This window comes from Coregonus clupeaformis, chromosome 20, assembly GCF_020615455.1.
Source record: "Coregonus clupeaformis isolate EN_2021a chromosome 20, ASM2061545v1, whole genome shotgun sequence".
Taxonomy (NCBI): Eukaryota; Metazoa; Chordata; class Actinopteri; order Salmoniformes; family Salmonidae; genus Coregonus; species Coregonus clupeaformis.
The window spans coordinates 17,536,654-17,555,683 of record NC_059211.1 but is presented as its reverse complement, the minus strand read 5'-3'; the positions used below and the strand labels follow the sequence as shown (position 1 = coordinate 17,555,683).

Genomic DNA, 19,030 nt, shown 5'->3' with positions numbered 1-19,030 from the left:
ATAAAAGGTAAAAAATATATATATATATATATTGTGGTGGACAACATACTTTGTCTAGGATTCCCATGACCAATACCAGGACACACAAACAGAAATAACCACACCAACGGCAATTTGTGCAAAGAATGTTTCTACTGCACTTGTTTTACTGAACAGTTAAATACATTTGAATGAGGAATCTAGTCCATCACAGATCGAAGGATTCATTTAACATTGTCTAAAATGAACTACAAATGGATAGCAACTTTTGCAAGGCTACAATCATCCCGCTTTCTCTCAGACCGGAATATAGGCACAGATAAAGAAACTGATCATTAAAAACCTCATTGATGGAGCATATTTTTGTCATATCAGTAATAGCTTCCCCTAGAATGAACTCAAAAGACATCTTTAAACCGACTTGTCATATTGCACAATTTGGACAACCTTTTCATCCCATAACCACGTCCTCTGTCCTGCCCATTGCATAGCCTTGACTACATCTCCACCCAACTCACTGAGCAGAAATTATTCTAGCCCCTCGTATCTCAATAGAACTCTTAACAATTATATTTTACGAAAATGTCCCTTGATTATCGTCATTCTGTTGAAATATAACCAATTTTCCTCTGATATGAGGCCACCAAGGGAATCTCAACTTGCACTAATATCTCATTTGGAATCATATAAGGTATCATCAAAATAAAGCTCTCTGGTCAGGAAATTGTTCTCAGTTCAAACAGCTGAGGACGAAGACATCGAACACACCTGTCATTATTGACTACTGTTACAATGTCAAAACCTCTCAACTTGTATTATGCCCTGTCCATGTTAGTACCGTGTTCACTAGTTCCAGAAAGGGGAAGCATGATGCATGTCAGGTCCATCTGATTACAGGTAAAGGAAAACAACGTTTTGTCTTTAGACCCTAGCAAATACAACTAGCATCACAGTAGCATTTTACAAGCCTTCTGAGTAGTTATATAGCAGTGACTATAATAGTCTGGTAAGGTTATCAAGGTAGTGCAGCTTTATCATCTTCTGGAGGTTTTGAAACAAGAAAATGTATGAAATATGAAATATTAATTTGAAATATAATTTTTCCAAATTAAATGCCCCCAGGGTCCAATATATGCCTTATTGTCACAACTATCCAGTTGGGCAGCTGAATGGTAGATCTCAATGACACATTGAGATGCAGATGGGTTGGCTGGGTACAATGACTTTACCCTGAAGCTGTTCAATATCGCCTGGTATTGTCTTGTGCCAGTCTGGGGCAAAGATCTGTGTTTTATAGGAGCTTGGAGTGGGCCTCAGTCAGCTGACGCCAGGAACCATAAAACTTCCTTGTGATAAAGCGTATTTCTTTCTTACAGTCACATGCTCCTCTTTTGGAATACAGTCTAAGGGGCCATGGGGACAAATATTGACTGAAATTAGTTTGAAGACCATGAAACAGGTGTTTAAGGCAACGGTCGAGCCTTCAAGTTGATTCTGTTTCATTTGCACATGACTAGTGAAGCGATTCTAATTTGAAAGACAAACACAAAACATGGTGATGAGAGAATGGGCCTAGTCTCCAGACAGTACACAGAAATGCTCCCGGGGGGAGCAATGATGCAGTTTCACTCAAAAGGGGTTAAGATGAGAGAAACCGCAGCGATGGCGGCTCTTCTTCAGCTCAAGAAGTACAGGGAGCAACTGCCAACTACCAATCGTCGTAAGAGAAGTGGACTGGGAAAAAAATCTGAGCAAGAGCAAGCAGGTCTACTTAACAATCAGAACAGTGGATGTAAACTCCATTTCCCATGATGCTCCACTCGGGGCTAGCGCTAACTTGTGGAGCCGGTTGCCAGTTACGACTACAACCTCCAACGTTACTAGCCTATGTTTTACCATTCTGAAAGACAAATGACCAACTCGGACACTAGAGCAACTCAGAAACTCTAGGTTGTATTCTTTTTTTTTCTTCTGGGTTCGAGGACCAGATGGAATGAATGACTAGGATAAGAGTCAATATGTGTTGCAGCCTTGTGATGACTGGTATGGTAGTCCACTGCGCTCTCAAAAGAAAACGCATACGGTACACTGCCATTTCCAAAGCCCGTCAAGACACCTCCTAACCAACAGAAACATCCTTTAAGGAATTGTACATCAATGCAATAGGATTGCCGCCTCTCTATTTTACAAATCAATTCTCAATCATAAAAAATAAAAATAAATCACATGGCAAAATGTCACGGTAGCCTTTCCCGAACGATTCCACACCTTTGCAGCAAAGTTGGTGTGTCTGACACATAATTCGAGAGAAAACTCTGCGACGGATGGAAAAATTCACTGTCCCACTAAGGATGGGGAAACTAAAAGCTAAACAAAACATTTCCGTAGCAGAGATCCTAGAGGAGAGTGGAGGGGGGCACCTTCTCCTTTTCTCAGCTTTCCATCCCTCTCTTCTCCTTGCTGTCATAAGAATGAGATTACAGTAATAAAGCCACGGCGGCCATCTTGCGGTGTCGGAAAGAGGAATTGAGGGGGGAGAAGAAGACATGATGCCTCTGCGTGTGGTAGCATGTGTGTATGTGAGTGAGTTGGAGAAGGGGGGCTCAGGATGGAGTGGGGCTGGGGGGTTCCTCTGTCTTGGGCTCCCAGTCTGTGGGGCTCTGCCCAGGGCTTTCTGGCTCCCCAGCCCCTGCCCTACTGCAGTCTGTGTGTGGAGAAGGAGGAGGAAGAAGGGAGGGACTGACACTAGAGAGGCTAGTCTCTGCTTCCTGAAGTCCTCCCATTGGAGGAGAGGGAGGAAGAGGCGGGCCTGAGCCCGCTGCACTGCAGGCCCCTATGGTTTTGATTTCCACTGCAGCCAAACTGGGACTGGCGCCATCTGTGCCCTCTCCTCCTCCACCACCTCCCCCCATTCGAATCTCCGCCACCACGCTGAGGCCTGCCTCAGAAACCATGACCCCCCCCACCTCCCCCAGCAACCCCCCTTCCGTGCTCTCCAGCAAAGACCCCTCCAGCTGGGGGGCCAAGGAGGAGGACAAGGCCTCCGTGATGATGGCCGCCGTCTCCGCCATCCAGTCCAGCTCCGTCGTCATCGTCAACTCTCCTCCGGCCCCTTCTGACGTGGCGCTGCCAGCCAGGCTGTTAGACTGGGAAGCCTGGGTCGCTGTACCTTGGGCCTGGGCCGCCGAAGAAGCCTGGGGCTCGTCTGGCGGTCGGACCTGGCCATTGGCTACCCCTCCCCGGGCTGGAGCTGCTCCAGCTGCAGCGGTGGTGGTGTTGTTGTTGAGGTTGTCCTGCAGGGCAGTCTGGTTGCCCCCCTGGCCCGCCTGCTGGTTCTGCAGCAGCAACTCCTGGATACGGATCTGCTGCAGGATGGCCGGAAGCTCGTAGTGGTGGAAGAAGTAGATCATGGAGTGCTATAGAGGGAAGAAGAGTGGTATAGGGGTTAACATAAGTCTGTTTTTAAGTAATGGGAGTTAGAAACAGGGCCTAGAGAGGCAGGAGGGCTACAAACTCGAACAAGAGCTGTGGCTGGCATGACTTCAGTGGTCTGATCTCAAAATCACAGGCGAATCGCTACATTGGCTAAAATGTAGCCTAGGATGCTAATCTTTTAGGGCTAAACCATTAGCATCATGCACAGTCATTACTATAGAGAAATCGATTTATTCAGGAATTTTTTAAATTGGGTTTAAAAACCCACTAACCCAATATGACTTTCATTGCTATTCACTAAAATAAATTCAGTTCTGTTTTCTTAGTTTACCGTAACATTTAAAGAATGATAAACCGGTCTAACAGCACAATAACATAATAAAGCACTTTCCAGCTCTGTACTAAATAAATGAAGTGTGTAGGCCTCTTGAAACAAAGGCAAAGCCTCTAGTGTTTCGTATTCAAAACGCTGGAGGATGGAGGAGTATGTGGGCTAGTAAACACACACACACTTTGAAATCACACTACAGTTTGGGATTGTGTGTCTTTTCTCTAGTTTATTTGAACATTTCCACTACTTTTTTTCATCCATCCCTTCCTTTCCTTCTCTGCCGTATCTCACCTGTATGAAGAGCCAGGAGGTGACCAGAGCCAGGCTGCTGTACTGGCCGTTAAAGCGGTAGTGGTAGGCGTAGAACGCAAAGTGATACAAATAAAAGAACCTGCAGGAGAGACAGAGACAGCCTCCTTAGAGAGTAGCCTAAAATAACAGCATCACACTGGACTGACTGACAGTGGAATGGAAGGAATGCCTGGAACTGGAGAGACAAAGTCATCAGTTGTTTGCTAGTGGAGAGACTGATGAAAAAGCAGCTCTAAGCAAATTATTTCAACTGAAATCATAGAAATGCGCAAAATAGTTCCGGGGCCCTTTCTCTCGACCCGTCACTCATTTTATGAGAGAGTGGAGGGTATGCACAGCTTACCTCAGCCAATGACGTTTGCTGGTGTTGGTGTGGCAGCAGATGGCGTCGTACTGGTCAGCCAGCCACACGATGAGGATGATGTAGAAGGCGGTGGTGGTGTCGTTGAAGAACTCCGACATGATGGCCTCCATTCCTGGGAGAGAGGGAAAGTTTCTACTTACCCACTGTTCATTTGTTCAAACCAAAAAAAATATATACCAAGACCCAGCTTGTTGCAGTTAACTGTAGATATGGCGGCTCAAACGGCGAGACACTCTTACCCACGAGAGCCAGGATGACGGTGAGCAGAGGGGCTGCTGGGAAGGCGATGGTCATGTTCATCTCCAACATCTGCAGCAGATCCACTGGTGAGACGGAGAGGAAAGGGTTAAAGTTGAGAGAGTTTGGCGTAGGGCCAAAGAGATGTGCGGCACTGAGTTTGTCTTTCAAGACTGCTAGAGGGGTGTGTGTTCTTACCAATGAAGACGAAGATCTGGTGGTGGGAGTAGCGCAGCAGCATGGACACTGACAGGGTCTGCAGATACAGAGAAAAACAAACATCCAATGGAATCCCTCGTTCTTACTTTTCACTTTCCCTCTTTCATTTCTGTGGAAACAGACAAAAGCTTATCTCACCCTTCTTCTTTACATGACTAACACAGAGTGTAGTTAGCACCAGCTAATTTATCATTAAAAATACACTACCGGTCAAAAGTTTCAGAACACCTACTCATTCAAGGGTTTTTCTTTATTTTGTTTACTATTTTCTACATTGTAGAATAATAGTGAAGACATCAAAACTATGAAATAACACATATGGAATCATGTAGTAACCAAAAAAAGTGTTAAACAATTCAAAATATATTTTATATTTGAGATTCTACAAATAGCCACCCTTTGCCTTGATGGCAGCTTTGCACACTCTTGGCATTCTCTCAACCAGCTTCATGAAGTACTCACCTGGAATGCATTTCAATAAACAGGTGTGCCTTCTTAAAAGTTAATTTGTGGAATTTCTTTCCTTCTTAATGCATTTGAGCCAATCAGTTGTGTTGTGACAAGGTAGGGAGGGTATACAGAAGATAGCCCTATTTGGTAAAAGACCAAGTCCATATTATGGCAAGAACAGCTCAAATAAGCAAAGAGAAACGACAGTCCATCATTACTTTAAGACATGAAGGTCAGTCAATACGGCACATTTCAAGAACTTTTTTGCAGTCGCAAAAACCATAAAGCGCTATGATGTAACTGGCTCTCATGAGGACCGCCACAGGAATGGAAGACCCAGAGATACCTCTGCTGCAGAGGATAAGTTCATTAGAGTTACCAGCCTCAGAAATTGCAACCCAAATAAAAGCTTCAGAGTTCAAGTAACAGACACATCTCAACATCAACTGTTCAGAGGAGACTGTGTGAATCAGGCCTTAATGGTCAAATTGCTGCAAAGAAACCACTGCAAATGAACACCAATAAGAAGAAGAGACTTGCTTGGGCCAAGAAACACGAGCAATGGACATTAGATCGGTGGAAATCTGTCCTTTGATCTGGAGTCCATATTTGAGATTTTGGTTCCAACCGCCGTGTCTTTGTGAGACGCGGTGTGGATGAACGGATGATCTCCGCATGTGTATTTCCCACCGTAAAGCATGGAGGAGGTGGTGTTATGGTGTGGGGGTGCTTTGCTGGTGACACTGTCTGTGATTTATTTAACCAGCATGGCTCCCACAGCATTCTGCAGCGATACGCCATCCCATCTGGCTTGGGCTTAGTGGGACTATCCAGGCTGTGTATAGGAGAGTGATGGAGTGCTGCATCAGATGACTTGGCCTCCACAATCCACCGACCTCAACCAAATTGAGATGGTTTGGGATGAGTCGGACCGCAGAGTGAAGGAAAAGCAGCCAACAAGTGCTCAGCAAATGTGGGAACTCCTTCAAGACTGTTGGAAAAGCATTCCAGGTGAAGCTGGTTGAGAGAATGCCAAGAGTGTGCAAAGCTGTCATCAAGGCAAGGGTGGCCATTTGAATAATCTAAAATATATTTTGATTTGTTTAACACTTTTTTGGTTACTACATGATTCCATGTGTTCTTTCATAGTTTTGATGTCTTCACTATTATTCTACAATGTAGAAAATAGTAAAAAAAAATAAAGAAAAACCCTTGAATGAGTAGGTGTTCTGAAACTTTTGACCGGTAGTGTATGTTGAATTGTTTTGGTGAAACGAAGGAACCCAAATAAAGGCTTCTCGTGGGCTAAATTGAACACTTGGGATGTTTTAAACGTAGGATTTTTAACACTTTTGTGTGGAGACTGATACTTACGAATATTACCATGATGACGAAGGCAGCCAGGTAGGAGGTACGGGCCATCCACATGCTGACGAATCGGTAGTGTTCCCCTGACACCACGTTCCTGAGGAAGCCTGTTCACACACACACACAGAGCACCGATCAGACGCGCGCACAGCATTGCACACCACCAAGGAAAGACTGATGCAGGAGAAACACTGACACACACCTCCATCCCTCTCCACCATGTACCTTTATTCTCCTCGTTCTCGGCCAGGGCCTTGACGCTGGACATCAGGATGTCATCGTAGCCCAGGAACTCATCCAGGAGGAAGCGGCTAAAGGTGTCCCCAAAGCACTGGTCCTTCATGGGGTCTGCGCGCACACACACGCAGGATTAGGATACGCAGCCTCACACAGACAGCACCTCCTGTCCTCAAACACTGTCTGTGCTACTTCTACCAGGTTTTTTAGTGTGCCTGACTACTATGCTGACTACGTACAGTGAGGGAGAAATGTATTTGATCCCCTGCTGATTTTGTACGTTTGCCCACTGACAAAGACATGATCAGTCTATAATTTTAATGGTAGGTTTATTTGAACAGTGAGACAGAATAACAACAACAAAATCCAGAAAAACGCATGTCAAAAATGTTATAAATTGATTTGCATTTTAATGAGGGAAATAAGTATTTGACCCCTCTGCAAAACATGACTTAGTACTTGGTGGCAAAACCCTTGTTGGCAATCACAGATGTCAGACGTTTCTTGTAGTTGGCCACCAGGTTTGCACACATCTCAGGAGGGATTTTGTCCCACTTCTCTTTGCAGATCTTCTCCAAGTCATTAAGGTTTCGAGCTTGACGTTTGGCAACTCGAACCTTCAGCTCCCTCCACAGATTTTCTATGGGATTAAGGTCTGGAGACTGGCTAGGCCACTCCAGGACCTTAATGTGACATGCGTTTTTCTTGATTGTTTTGTTGTTATTCTGTCTCTCACTGTTCAAATAAACCTACCATTAAAATTATAGACTGATCATTTCTTTGTCAGTTGGCAAACGTACAAAATCAGCAGGGGATCAAATACTTTTTTCCCCTCACTGTATCTTGAAGTGTTTCGCTGGCGATACTTTTATTGCGCTTGCCTTTAAGCTCTGGATAAGAGCGTCTGCTAAAATGCTAATGTCAAAGATTGCCGTTGGGCGCTCAACAAAGGGTGGTCTGAGAGCGCTTCAGCTTTGAGTTTCGTTAATAGGAGTGCTTAACAAAGCACCATTGTGTTGGCCAATATGACCTATGGCCCATATACTGATATAATCAAAAAAGTCAGCAGCTAGCTCCTGTCCATCTTAGCCACCCGAGGTTGAGTGCTTGCTACAGTACATCAGCATGCACATTGGTAACTACTGATCTAACCAACTACTGCTCATTGGTAACTAAGGATCTAACCAACTACTGCTCATTGGTAACTACTGATCTAACCAACTACTGCTCATTGGTAACTACTGATCTAACCAACTACTGCTCATTGGTAACTACTGATCTAACCAACTACTGCTCATTGGTAACTACTGATGTAACCAACTACTGCTCATTGGTAACTACTGATCTAACCAACTACTGCTCATTGGTAACTACTGATCTAACCAACTACTGCTCATTGGTAACTACTGATCTAACCAACTACTGCTCATTGGTAACTACTGATCTAACCAACTACTGCTCATTGGCAAGCTAACTTGCAAGTCAGTGGTCATAGTTCCTATCACTTTAGCAACATTAGTTCCTATCACTGTTAATGACACATGCTATGGCATGCTTTTGAGTGTTTATAGTAGGCTTTGTAACAGAGCTTACCCAGACATGACTGTTTAATGACACCTATGTCATGCTTATGAGTGTTGGACTGGCTTAATAACACCGCTCATCTAGCTAAGACCGTTCATGACATCGGCGATCATGTTTTATGTCATGCTTATGACCGTGATAAGTAGGCTTTATAACCGCTTACCCAGCGTGACGACCATGACAGGGATGTTGAGGCGTTGCCGGGTGGTCTGGGACAAGCGGAGGAAGCCGTACTCCAGAGAGTACTCCACTATGTACTGCTCCTGAGGCCACACTGAAGACAACACACACAGAGAGAGAAACACACTCACAGGTAAGCAGTGCAGCTTACCACACCTCGCCAACACAGAAAACACACAGCAACCCACCAACCCCACACACTCTTGCTTTGCATTAGAACAACTCATATTTCAACTATAAAGTTAGAGCCCACCTAAAATGGCAAAACATTGACAGAAACGCATTAACAAAACTCTTAATTAAAATCAAATTAAGGAAAGGAGGAGTCAGACTTAGAGCAATAAAACACAAACCATGCATACGTAGCACATAAAAAAACTTTTAGGCCATTTAGAATTGTTAAAACCAATGCAAGGGCACACAGACACGACACAAACACGGCCTAAACTAAAGTCTGGAGCCTGGCTCTCGACTGCTACTGCTGGAGCGAGCTGCAAAAGGTCAGCTCAACACACAGTCTTTGTCTGGGCACAGCCAGGGCCCACTGCGGGAGATGCGATGGCATCATGGCCACACAGTCTGATTCAAACAGTCTGATCCTTCAAAACAACAGCTGCAGGAAGTCGTTGAGGAGCAGAAGACAAGGGAACACATTTTTGGAATGGAATCATGCCAGAAAGGGGGTGACCAAGGACAAGAAGATGGCTGGAAGGGGCGATAAGGGAGCTAGCTAGAAGGAGGAGGTGAAGAGAAAGAAAGAAGCGGTGAGAGGAGAGGATTGAGGAATCTCAGGTAGGTAGGGCAGGGGGGGAGTTTACCTGCTCGTGTTAGCATCTCAATCTCGGAGACTGTCTCCCTCAGCGGCTGCATACCTTTAGTGGGCGACTGGCTGAAGGAGAGGTCCTGGCTGTTGTTGAGGCCCCCTCCCCCAAGGCCGATGCCACTCAGCGAGGGCTTCAGCCGCGGCTCGATGTCTAGCTCAAACTGACAAAGTGAGGAGAAAAAGAAAACAGAGAAAGACTTAATATTCACACCCCTTGACTTTTTGCTAATTTTGTTGTGAATTTAAAATGGATTCAATTGAGATGTGTCACTGGCCTACACACAATACCCCATAATGTCAAAAGTGGAAATATGTTTTTAGATATATTTACAAATTAATTACAAATTAAAAGCTGAAATGTCTTGAGTCAATAAAGTCAACCCCTTTGTTATGGCAAGCCTTAATTAGTTCAGGAGTCCAAATTTGCATGGACTCATTCAGTGTGCAATAACAGTGTTTAACATGATTTTTGAATGACTACCTCATCTCTGTACCCCACACATACAATTATCTGTAAGGTCCCTCAGTCGAGCAGTGAATTTCAAACACAGATTCAACCACAAAGAACAGGGAGGTTTTCCAATGCCTCGTAAAGAAGGGCACCTATTGGTAGATGGGTAAAAAAAAGCAGACATTGAATATCCCTTTGAGCATGGTGAAGTTACAGTGAGGGAAAAAAGTATTTGATCCCCTGCTGATTTTGTACGTTTGCCCACAGACAAAGAAATTATCAGTCTATAATTTTAATGGTAGGTTTATTTGAACAGTGAAAGACAGAATAACAACAACAAAATCCAGAAAAACGCATGTCAAAAATGTTATAAAATGATTTGCATTTTAATGAGGGAAATAAGTATTTGACCCCTCTGCAAAATATGACTTAGTACTTGGTGGCAAAACCCTTGTTTGCAATCACAGAGGTCAGACGTTTCTTGTAGTCGGCAACCAGGTTTGCACACATCACAGGAGGGATTTTTGTCCCACTCCTCTTTGCAGATCTTCTCCAAGTCATTAAGGTTTCGAGGCTGACGTTTGGCAACTCGAACCTTCAGCTCCCTCCACAGATGTTCTATGGGATTAAGGTCTGGAGACTGGCTAGGCCACTCCAGGACCTTAATGTGCTTCTTCTTGAGCCACTCATTTGTTGCCTTGGCTGTGTGTTTTGGGTCATTGTCATGCTGGAATACCCATCCACGACCCATTTTCAATGCCCTGGCTGAGGGAAGGAGGTTCTCACCCAAGATTTGACGGTACATGGCCCCGTCCAGCGTCCCTTTGATACGGTGAAGTTGTCCTGTCCCCTTAGCAGAAAAACACCCCCAAAGCATAATGTTTCCACCTCCATGTTTGACGGTGGGGATGGTGTTCTTGGGGTCAAAGGCAGCATTCCTCCTCCTCCAAACACGGCGAGTTGAGTTGATGCCAAAGAGCTCGATTTTGGTCTCATCTGACCACAACACTTTCACCCAGTTCTCCTCTGAATCATTCAGATGTTCATTGTCAAACTTCAGACGGGCCTGTATATGTGTTTTCTTGAGCAGGTGGACCTTGCGGGCGCTGCAGGATTTCAGTCCTTCACGGCGTAGTGTTACCAACTGTTTTCTTGGTGACTATGGTCCCAGCTGCCTTGAGATCATTGACAAGATCATCCTGTGTAGTTCTGGGCTGATTCCTCACCGTTCTCATGATCATTGCAACTCCACGAGTTATTTTGTGTTTCTTCCATTTGCGAATAATCGCACCAACTGTTGTCACCTTCTAACCAAGCTGCTTGGCGATGGTCTTGTAGCCCATTCCAGCCTTGTGCAGGTCTACAATCTTGTCCCTGACATCCTTGGAGCGCTCTTTGGTCTTGGCCATGGTGGAGAGTTTGGAATCTGATTGATTGATTGCTTCTGTGGACAGGTGTATTTTATACAGGTAACAAGCTGAGATTAGGAGCACTCCCTTTAAGAGTGTGCTCCTAATCTCAGCTCGTTACCTGTATAAAAGACACCTGGGAGCCAGAAATCTTTCTGATTGAGAGGGGGTCAAATACTTATTTCCCTCATTAAAATACAAATCAATTTATAACATTTTTGACATGCGTTTTTCTGGATTTTTTTGTTGTTATTCTGTCTCTCACTGTTCAAATAAACCTACCATTAAAATTATAGACTGATCATTTCTTTGTCAGTGGGCAAACGTACAAAATCAGCAGGGGATCAAATACTTTTTTCCCCTCACTGTATTATTACACTTCGGATGGACTCACAGCTGTAATCGCTGCGAAGGTGATTCTAACATGTATTGACTTGGGTGTGAAGACTTAAGTAAATGAGATATTCCTATATTATATTTTCAATACATTTGCAAACATTTCTAAAAACATGTTTTCACTTCGTCATTATGGGATAGTGTGTAGATGGGTGAGATTTTTTATTTGTATTGAATCCATTTTGAATTCAGGCTGTAACACAATAAAATGTGGAAGAAGTCAAGGGGTGTGAATACTTTCTGAAGGCATGAACAATGCAAGGTCATTACGTGGTCATTATTCTGGTCAGGGACACTCGGTAGCAGAATTATTGGTCTGTCTCTGCCTTTAGCCTTCCTCTCAACCCCTCTCCCTGCAACCCTGTAGCAGCGCCTCACCCTCACAGAGCTGTTGTCAAACATCTCCAGGGTCATCTCCTCCTCCTCCTCCTCCTCCTCCTCGTGGTGCAGCGCGGCCAGACCCAGCCCTCCTTCTCCCTCTCCCTCTGGTTCCTTGACCAGGCCCTGGAAGCCGTCATTGTCGTAGAACTGAAGGAAGATGGGCGCACGCGACGAGTTGCGCTGGATCTCCACGCGCAGGATGCCGTCACGCGGCCACTTCTCCCGCACGTGCTCCAGGCAGTTGATTGGCGAGCGGGAGAAGGCGATGTGAATGTAGGCCAGGATGAAGAGCACAAACAGGGCCTGGTAGAGGAAGAGAGAGAGAGGGTGGAGGGCATTCAATTATGACAGATTGTTTAGCAATATTATTTTGGACAATATTATATAGATAATTTGCTAGGTAGTGTTAGCTGGCGCTAGTCAGCTGTACCTGCGCCAAAAGTCTGGTATTTTTCATCTTATAGCTTGTTCTCAATCTTTTGTTTTCAACTAATTTTCTCTTGCCCTCTCGTCTCTCTACAGCAGACATATAGGGAGCAATATGTTTGGAATAGCAAATCGCAATATCGAAATGCAATACATATAGGATCATGGGAATCGCAATACATATCGTATCGGCACCTAAGTATCGTGATAATATCGTATTGTGAGGTCCCTGGCAATTCCCAGCCCTAGTTTAATGGCGCTGAAAGGGACACAGGTAGGATACATTTTTGTATGTTTCTCCTCCTGCAACACTGTTAATGACAATCACATTGCCAGAAACAGAAACAACAGATAGTTCACATACGTGCAAGGTTTGAGGAGCAGCAGAGAGAGAACCTATCAGGATTGGGGTCAATTCCTTTTCAAATGTTCCCCAACCCTGGATCCTGTACATCAATGGCGGAAAAATTGCCTAACTCGGTCCTGGGCCCCCTCCCCACCCCCCCAAGTGCACGTTTTGGTTGTTGCCCAAGTACTACACAGCTGATTCAAATAACCAACTCATCAAGTTTTGATTATTTGAATCAGCTGTGTAGTGCTAGGGCAAAAACCAAAACGTGCACCTGGGGGGGTGGGGGGGGGCAGGAGGCTATTTTTCCACCATTAGGCAATTTTTCCGCCCAAACTCGCCAGGACCGAGTTTGGGAAACCCTGGCCTAAATGAACGTCACAGAGGCTGCTTAGTGTAGGTGCCCACTACAAAGGTGCAGTAGGATAGATTCCTACAGAGAGCAGTCAGCTGAGGAGAAACGTGAGGTGCTAGAGAGCCTGGTCTATTTAAAATGATCCTCTTCAACAGGAAGCCAATACTCAGAATATCAAAAAGATGCCTAAAGCTAAGTGTCAGTGACAACAGAGACAGATAGGGGACGTGCCATTTTGTTTCACACCCATCGCATCCCAATCAGTAGTGACAGGCAGGTGCCTCTGCAAATGGCTGTCCATCGCTCTTCCTCTCCTTCTCTCTGCATTAGAGCATCGCTCTTCTCTCCTGTCTGGTAACGCACTCAGGCAGGCAGGCAGATTCCCACTGTCAGTTAGCTAGTGTGGAGGCCTGGTACACCTGCTCACAGTGTGTGTACACATGCACGCAATGTACACACACATACACTGAGTGTACAAAAATTAAGAATACCTTCCTAATATTGAGTTGCACCCCCTTTTGCCCTCAGAACAGCCTCAATTCGTTGGGGCATGGACTCTACAAGGTCTCGAAAGCTTTCCACAGGGATGCTGGCCCATGTTGACTCAAATGCTTCCCACAGTTGTGTCAAGTTGGCTGGATGTCCTTTGGGTGGTGGACCATTCTTGATACACACAGGAAACTGTTGAGCGAGAAAAACCCAGCAGCGATGTAGTTCTTGACACACAAACCGATGCGCCTGGCACCTACTACCATACCCCGTTCAAAGGCACTTAAAAATGTTGTCTTGCCCATTCACCCTCAATGGCACACATACCCAATCCATGTCTCAATTGTCTCAAGGCTTAAAAATCCTTCTTTAACCCGTCTCCTCCCCTTCATCTAAACTGATAGAAGTGGATTTAAATGGTGACATCGATAAGGGATCATATGTTTCACCTGGATTCACCTGGTCAGGCTTTGTCATCGAAAGAGCAGGTGTTCTTAATGATTTGTACACTCAGTGTATGTACGCATGCACACACACCTTGACTGCATAAAAACATAGTCAACAATCTCAGATAGAATTCTGAGTTCTTTCACAGGTCTAGTTTTTATCCAAACACACACACACAAATGGAAAAACGCTAGGACAGGAGAGCTCTAATGTGATGCCTGTTAAGATGACTCACTAGACCTTGAGTTGAGGGTCATTGCAATTATAACCCTCTGAAAATGCCTGTCTTTGCTGTTATGCTGCCTGCAACCATCAGAGCTGATGAGGATAAGTGTGTATTTTAGTCAATGTGTTCCTTTATGCCCCGAGTTGCACAAGCAAAGGCTTTCCCGGGTTTAAGCCTAATCACAGTTGGGAAAGGCCGGCCTGACTGCAATGATGAAAGTCAAGCTAATTACTGGCTATAATAATAATAATAAATTGATGTAGAATAGGTGTGTCAATCATCAACTCTGTTGATGACAATGATGTGGCTAGTAGCTAGAACTAATACATTTCACATGTACAACCTTTTCACCTAATGCTATGGTTTTTCTTGGTTATTGTTGTGCTGACTCAAACCACACAGTATGCCTAACTGTTCCACATTCAAATCAAACATTTGCCACATGTGCCGAATACAACAGGTGTAGACATTACCGTGAAATGCTTACTTACAGCCCTTAACTAATAATAAAAAAAGTAAAATAAAATAACAGTAGGGAGGCTATGTACAGGGGGGTACCGGTGCAGAGTCAATGTGCGGGGGCACCGGCTAGTTGATGTAATATGTACTTGTGGTTACAGTTAAAGTGACTATACATAAATAATTAACAGAGTCGCAGCAGCGTAAAAATATGGGGGTGGGGGTGGGGGGGCAGTGCAAATGGTCCGGGTAGCCATGATTAGCTGTTCATGATTAGCTGTTCAGGAGTCTTATGGCTTGGGGGTAGAAGCTGTTGAGAAGTATTTTGGACCTAGACTTGGCACTCCGGTACCACTTGCCATGCGGTAGCAGAGAGAACAGTCTATGACTAGGGTGGCTGGAGTCTTTGACAATTTTGAGGGCCTTCCTCTGACACCGCCTGGTATAGAGGTCCTGGATGGCAGGAAGCTTGGCCCCAGTGATGTACTGGGCCGTACGCACTACCCTCTGTAGTGCCTTGCGGTCGGAGGCCGAGCAGTTGCCATACCAGGCGGTGATGCAACCAGTCAGGATGCTCTCGATGGTGCAGCTGTATAACTTTTTGAGGATCTGAGGACCCATGCCAAATCTTTTCAGTCTCCTGAGGAGGAATAGGCTTTGTCATGCCCTCTTCACGACTGTCTTGGTGTGTTTGGACCATGATAGTTTGTTGGTGATGTGGACACCAAGGAACTTGAAGCTCTCAACCTGTTCCACTACAGCCCTGTCGATGAGAATGGGGGCGTGCTCAGTCCTCTTTTTTTCTATTCCTATGTGCCAGTGTGGTGTGCCACAGAGCTAAATACTTACATGATTTGTTTATTTGGTCAGAATAGTTGGGAACCACTGATCTGATGCAATCAAGCAGAAATTGTGGAGGTTGATTACTTTTGTTCTACCCATCTAAGATCTAACACCCACACTAATCCACACATCAAAACATAAGCAGCAGCATTAGTAGCAGAACCACTCCAAACAAATGAGGAATTTGGACTGTGGCATGATCACAGTATGTAAAGAATGGTGAGGGCAGGCTGCATAGACCCATTCACTTCCCACTTTGAGACACATTTCTAAAAGGATTGTATTATTAAACAGACGTTGGTCTGTTGTAGACCTGCTTACCTAAAGTCAAAATAAAAGTCTTGCACGTGCGCCATATGTGGAAAAGGAATAACTTGTGAGGGACTTTGACATGAGTTAAGCATTGATGAATTGGGTCTACAAAATACCCACCGTTTGGAAACTGTTTAATAATAAGATCCATTAGATATTTTGTCTCAAATTCCCCGCCATAATGACCAACCGCCCTGCCCATCCGCACAGTAAATTGAAATGGAATTGGATTTAACTTCTGTCTTCCCAAGGACTATTTTGTGCAACCCAATATATTAGAAAGCAATGCTAGTGTATGGAACACACCCGTGTTGCTAAAAGCACCTACATTTTCTGTAATCATTGGAAGAAGTTACCCTATGTGAGAAGCAGAGATCACGCATGTAAGAAACCAATTTATTTGAAGCAAATTAGCCTACCGTCCTTGTTAGTCTATTCTTGACATTGTAGCCTACATGAAGGTAAGATCGTGTGAAAGGGAAGTCTTACCTTCAACAGGACAAAGAACTCGAAGATTCTTCTGAAAGATGGTGGAAACAATCTGGCATAGGTAACTGCCATCTTGAAGAATAGGGCATGGAAAAGTCTGTCTCTAACATTTATGAGTGGGTTCTGGTTGATATTAGGGTTTCGTATTCTGTTCGCCCCGCCATTGTTATTTAGCGGGACGTTATTGTTCACATTGCCCTGGTTTTCTGACATTTTATGTCTTGCAAGACGATTGATAGTGACTTGCTATCTCAATCCAGTTCAAACGTGGATATATGTACGCAATTTAACGGCACTGGCACCAAAACCTCAAACGGTATGATGGTGCAAAACTGCATTAACTTAATGCAATAATGCAGCTGTCAGTTTACATAGAACAGTCACAATTGCTAGATGTGACAAATTTGATGTCTAGAAGGGCTGTGCGTTACATCAATTTTTCCGACATAGTCGTTGTGTATCTGGCATTCTGACTAAACGCCCAAAGCGTCCCAGCTCTACACTAGCGTAGCTAATGTTAGCTAATGAGTTTCAATACAACTCGGCTAACTACTGTAGTAACCTAACAGATTGTATTAACCTAACAATGGCGCATAAGGGAATGTTAATCTTCTTTACAATTTTCAATAGCCGTTTTAGGCCTTATAACTAAGCGTCAGTCAACATTCAAACCCCCGCTAGCTAACATACCATTGCTAACATGCTAGCTAGTACGCAACTTCCGAGGCAAAAACATTGACGATTATGGTGATGTTGTCTCGATATATATTCTTAGTATAGTATGCTAACTTAGCTGTTATGTATTTGTCTTATTGCAATTCACCAGAGACGTCCAATCAAATAAGAAAACGTTTGTTATCAAGTTAGCTAGCACTACCCTGCTCACGATAGCTATCTATATCGCTCAAGTTCTACGATGATAACCCGTATGTTACTTTTTAGTCGAGAGTTCGCTTCGAGAATGTCGATCATCTCAGTTTGACTTCTTAGATGCCGATTACGAGTATGATTCTACGCTAGCGTTTGCAATAGTCTCAACCAGTTTTCAACGATTCCTTAGCATCAAACATTTAGCCTGGAAAACAATAAGGCAAATAAAGAGTCGACTCGCTCAAGAGCCCTCTGTAGATGCAACGTCCATACACTGTTTTATAAAGAGATCATAAAAAAAAAAGATTAAACTGTGATTCGTTTTCGATGAAACGATACCCTACCAAGGAAAACGCAATTTAGAAAAAATAATGCTGCAGGCAACTGAAAATACTTCTAAATTCAGGGGTCCTACCGTACCATCTTTGTGTTCATGGCTAGAAGGTATCCATATTTTGTCAAATTTACGTCAAAAGTTAAATTTTGTTGCATTTTAGCTAACCCTTTTCCTAACCTTAACCTAATTATCAAAATCTGCTGCGTAAAATTATCCTAACCTGCTATGAAAAGGGAAATCTGATAATAATTTGACAAAAGCTGTATCTCTTCTAGCCATGACCCATATTTTGTTTGTAGTAGGCTGGGGTGTATTCACTAGTTTTGCAACGGAAACCGTTTAAACAGTTTACTCTAGGAACCAAACTGGCAAACGGGGAGGGACTTAAGACAATTTGTCCAATAGAAACTCTCGTTGCAAAACGTTTAACGGATCCAACTAATGAATATACCCCTGATTTCTTGCACTGTACTAGATGGTAAGGAAATACATTTAAAATCTCACCTACTAGTTATATGAATAAGAGATTACATTTAGCTAGATTATTACTATTTTATTAGAAGTTCGTCTAGTGTAGTTGCTTCATGGTCAGGTTCTCTACATTTTACCATTGCTATATGCTATCTAGCAAATGCTAGCTTGCTAATCAGGACAATTATTGCTATAAACCAGGTAGTTTATGCAAGCAGCTACTAGCTAGCTAGCCAGCTTTATTACAGCATATATTTACATTTTAGTAATTTAGCAGACGCTCTTATCCAGAGCAACCTACAGGAGCATATAACGGTTAGCTAACTAAGTAACCTAACTAATAAGTGACGATGTTAGAATAATACGATTGCAAAGAAGGTGATGCAAGTAAATTTGAAATCCAGCTATCTAGAATGATGTCTTGCTTGTGGTATACCTGCAAAGTGTAGCCCAATGAAGCCATGCAAAGGGACTGATTAAACATCAATTTCTCTGATTGGACAAGGACTGAACATACTTGCTCAATCAGTGGACAAGTGTATGGTTGAGTGATGGAGGTGGCCTATGTTTGTGAGTGGGAGAAGAGACCCAAGAGCAACCACTGTCCATCCATCCCACTGGTGTGTGCCTGGTCCTGCAGGAACCTAGTTGCCTTTACGACAGACCTAAAAAATGAAGAAGACGAGAAAGGTACACGACTGTGCTTGGTACTGATCTTCTGACAGTTTTGATGTTGTTGTGCATAGCAAAGCTCAGTAGGAATTTGAAATCAAACATCCCATTGCCAGTATCAGTTTTAAT

The 19,030-nt window shown here is 43.9% G+C and overlaps 2 protein-coding genes across 7 annotated transcripts in view; one reads left to right on the top strand and one right to left on the bottom strand.

The window, feature by feature from the left end:
• Nucleotides 1-109: 109 nt before the first annotated feature.
• tmem259 (transmembrane protein 259) lies at nucleotides 110-17,967 on the bottom strand. Of its 3 annotated transcripts, none has more exons than XM_041839817.2 (11): nucleotides 16,552-17,963; nucleotides 12,154-12,459; nucleotides 9,569-9,680; nucleotides 8,680-8,790; nucleotides 6,921-7,043; nucleotides 6,702-6,802; nucleotides 4,857-4,914; nucleotides 4,661-4,744; nucleotides 4,401-4,533; nucleotides 4,037-4,136; nucleotides 110-3,395 (listed from the first exon to the last, which is right to left on the bottom strand). In XM_041839817.2, the coding sequence occupies exons 1-11, from the start codon at nucleotides 16,762-16,764 to the stop codon at nucleotides 2,583-2,585; spliced, it is 2,154 nt and encodes a 717-aa protein (XP_041695751.2). In that variant the 5' UTR covers nucleotides 16,765-17,963; the 3' UTR covers nucleotides 110-2,582. The 3 variants fall into 3 exon arrangements, with proteins under 3 accessions (XP_041695751.2, XP_041695750.2, XP_041695752.1); XM_041839816.2 differs by having other exon boundaries at nucleotides 9,515-9,680; nucleotides 16,552-17,962; XM_041839818.2 differs by lacking the exons at nucleotides 110-3,395; nucleotides 4,037-4,136 and having other exon boundaries at nucleotides 4,397-4,533; nucleotides 16,552-17,967.
• med16 (mediator complex subunit 16) overlaps nucleotides 16,319-19,030 on the top strand; it is an 18,543-nt gene continuing 15,831 nt past the window's right edge. For 2 of the 4 annotated variants that reach the window (XM_041839815.2, XM_041839812.2), the window contains exons 1-2: nucleotides 18,133-18,236; nucleotides 18,735-18,919. In XM_041839815.2, coding sequence (XP_041695749.1) covers nucleotides 18,781-18,919 — 139 coding nt within the window. In that variant the 5' untranslated portion in view covers nucleotides 18,133-18,236; nucleotides 18,735-18,780. Of the gene's footprint in view, nucleotides 16,446-16,526; nucleotides 16,613-18,132; nucleotides 18,237-18,734; nucleotides 18,920-19,030 lie in introns of those variants that run through there. The other 2 variants (XM_041839814.2, XM_041839813.2) reach the window with 2 other exon arrangements.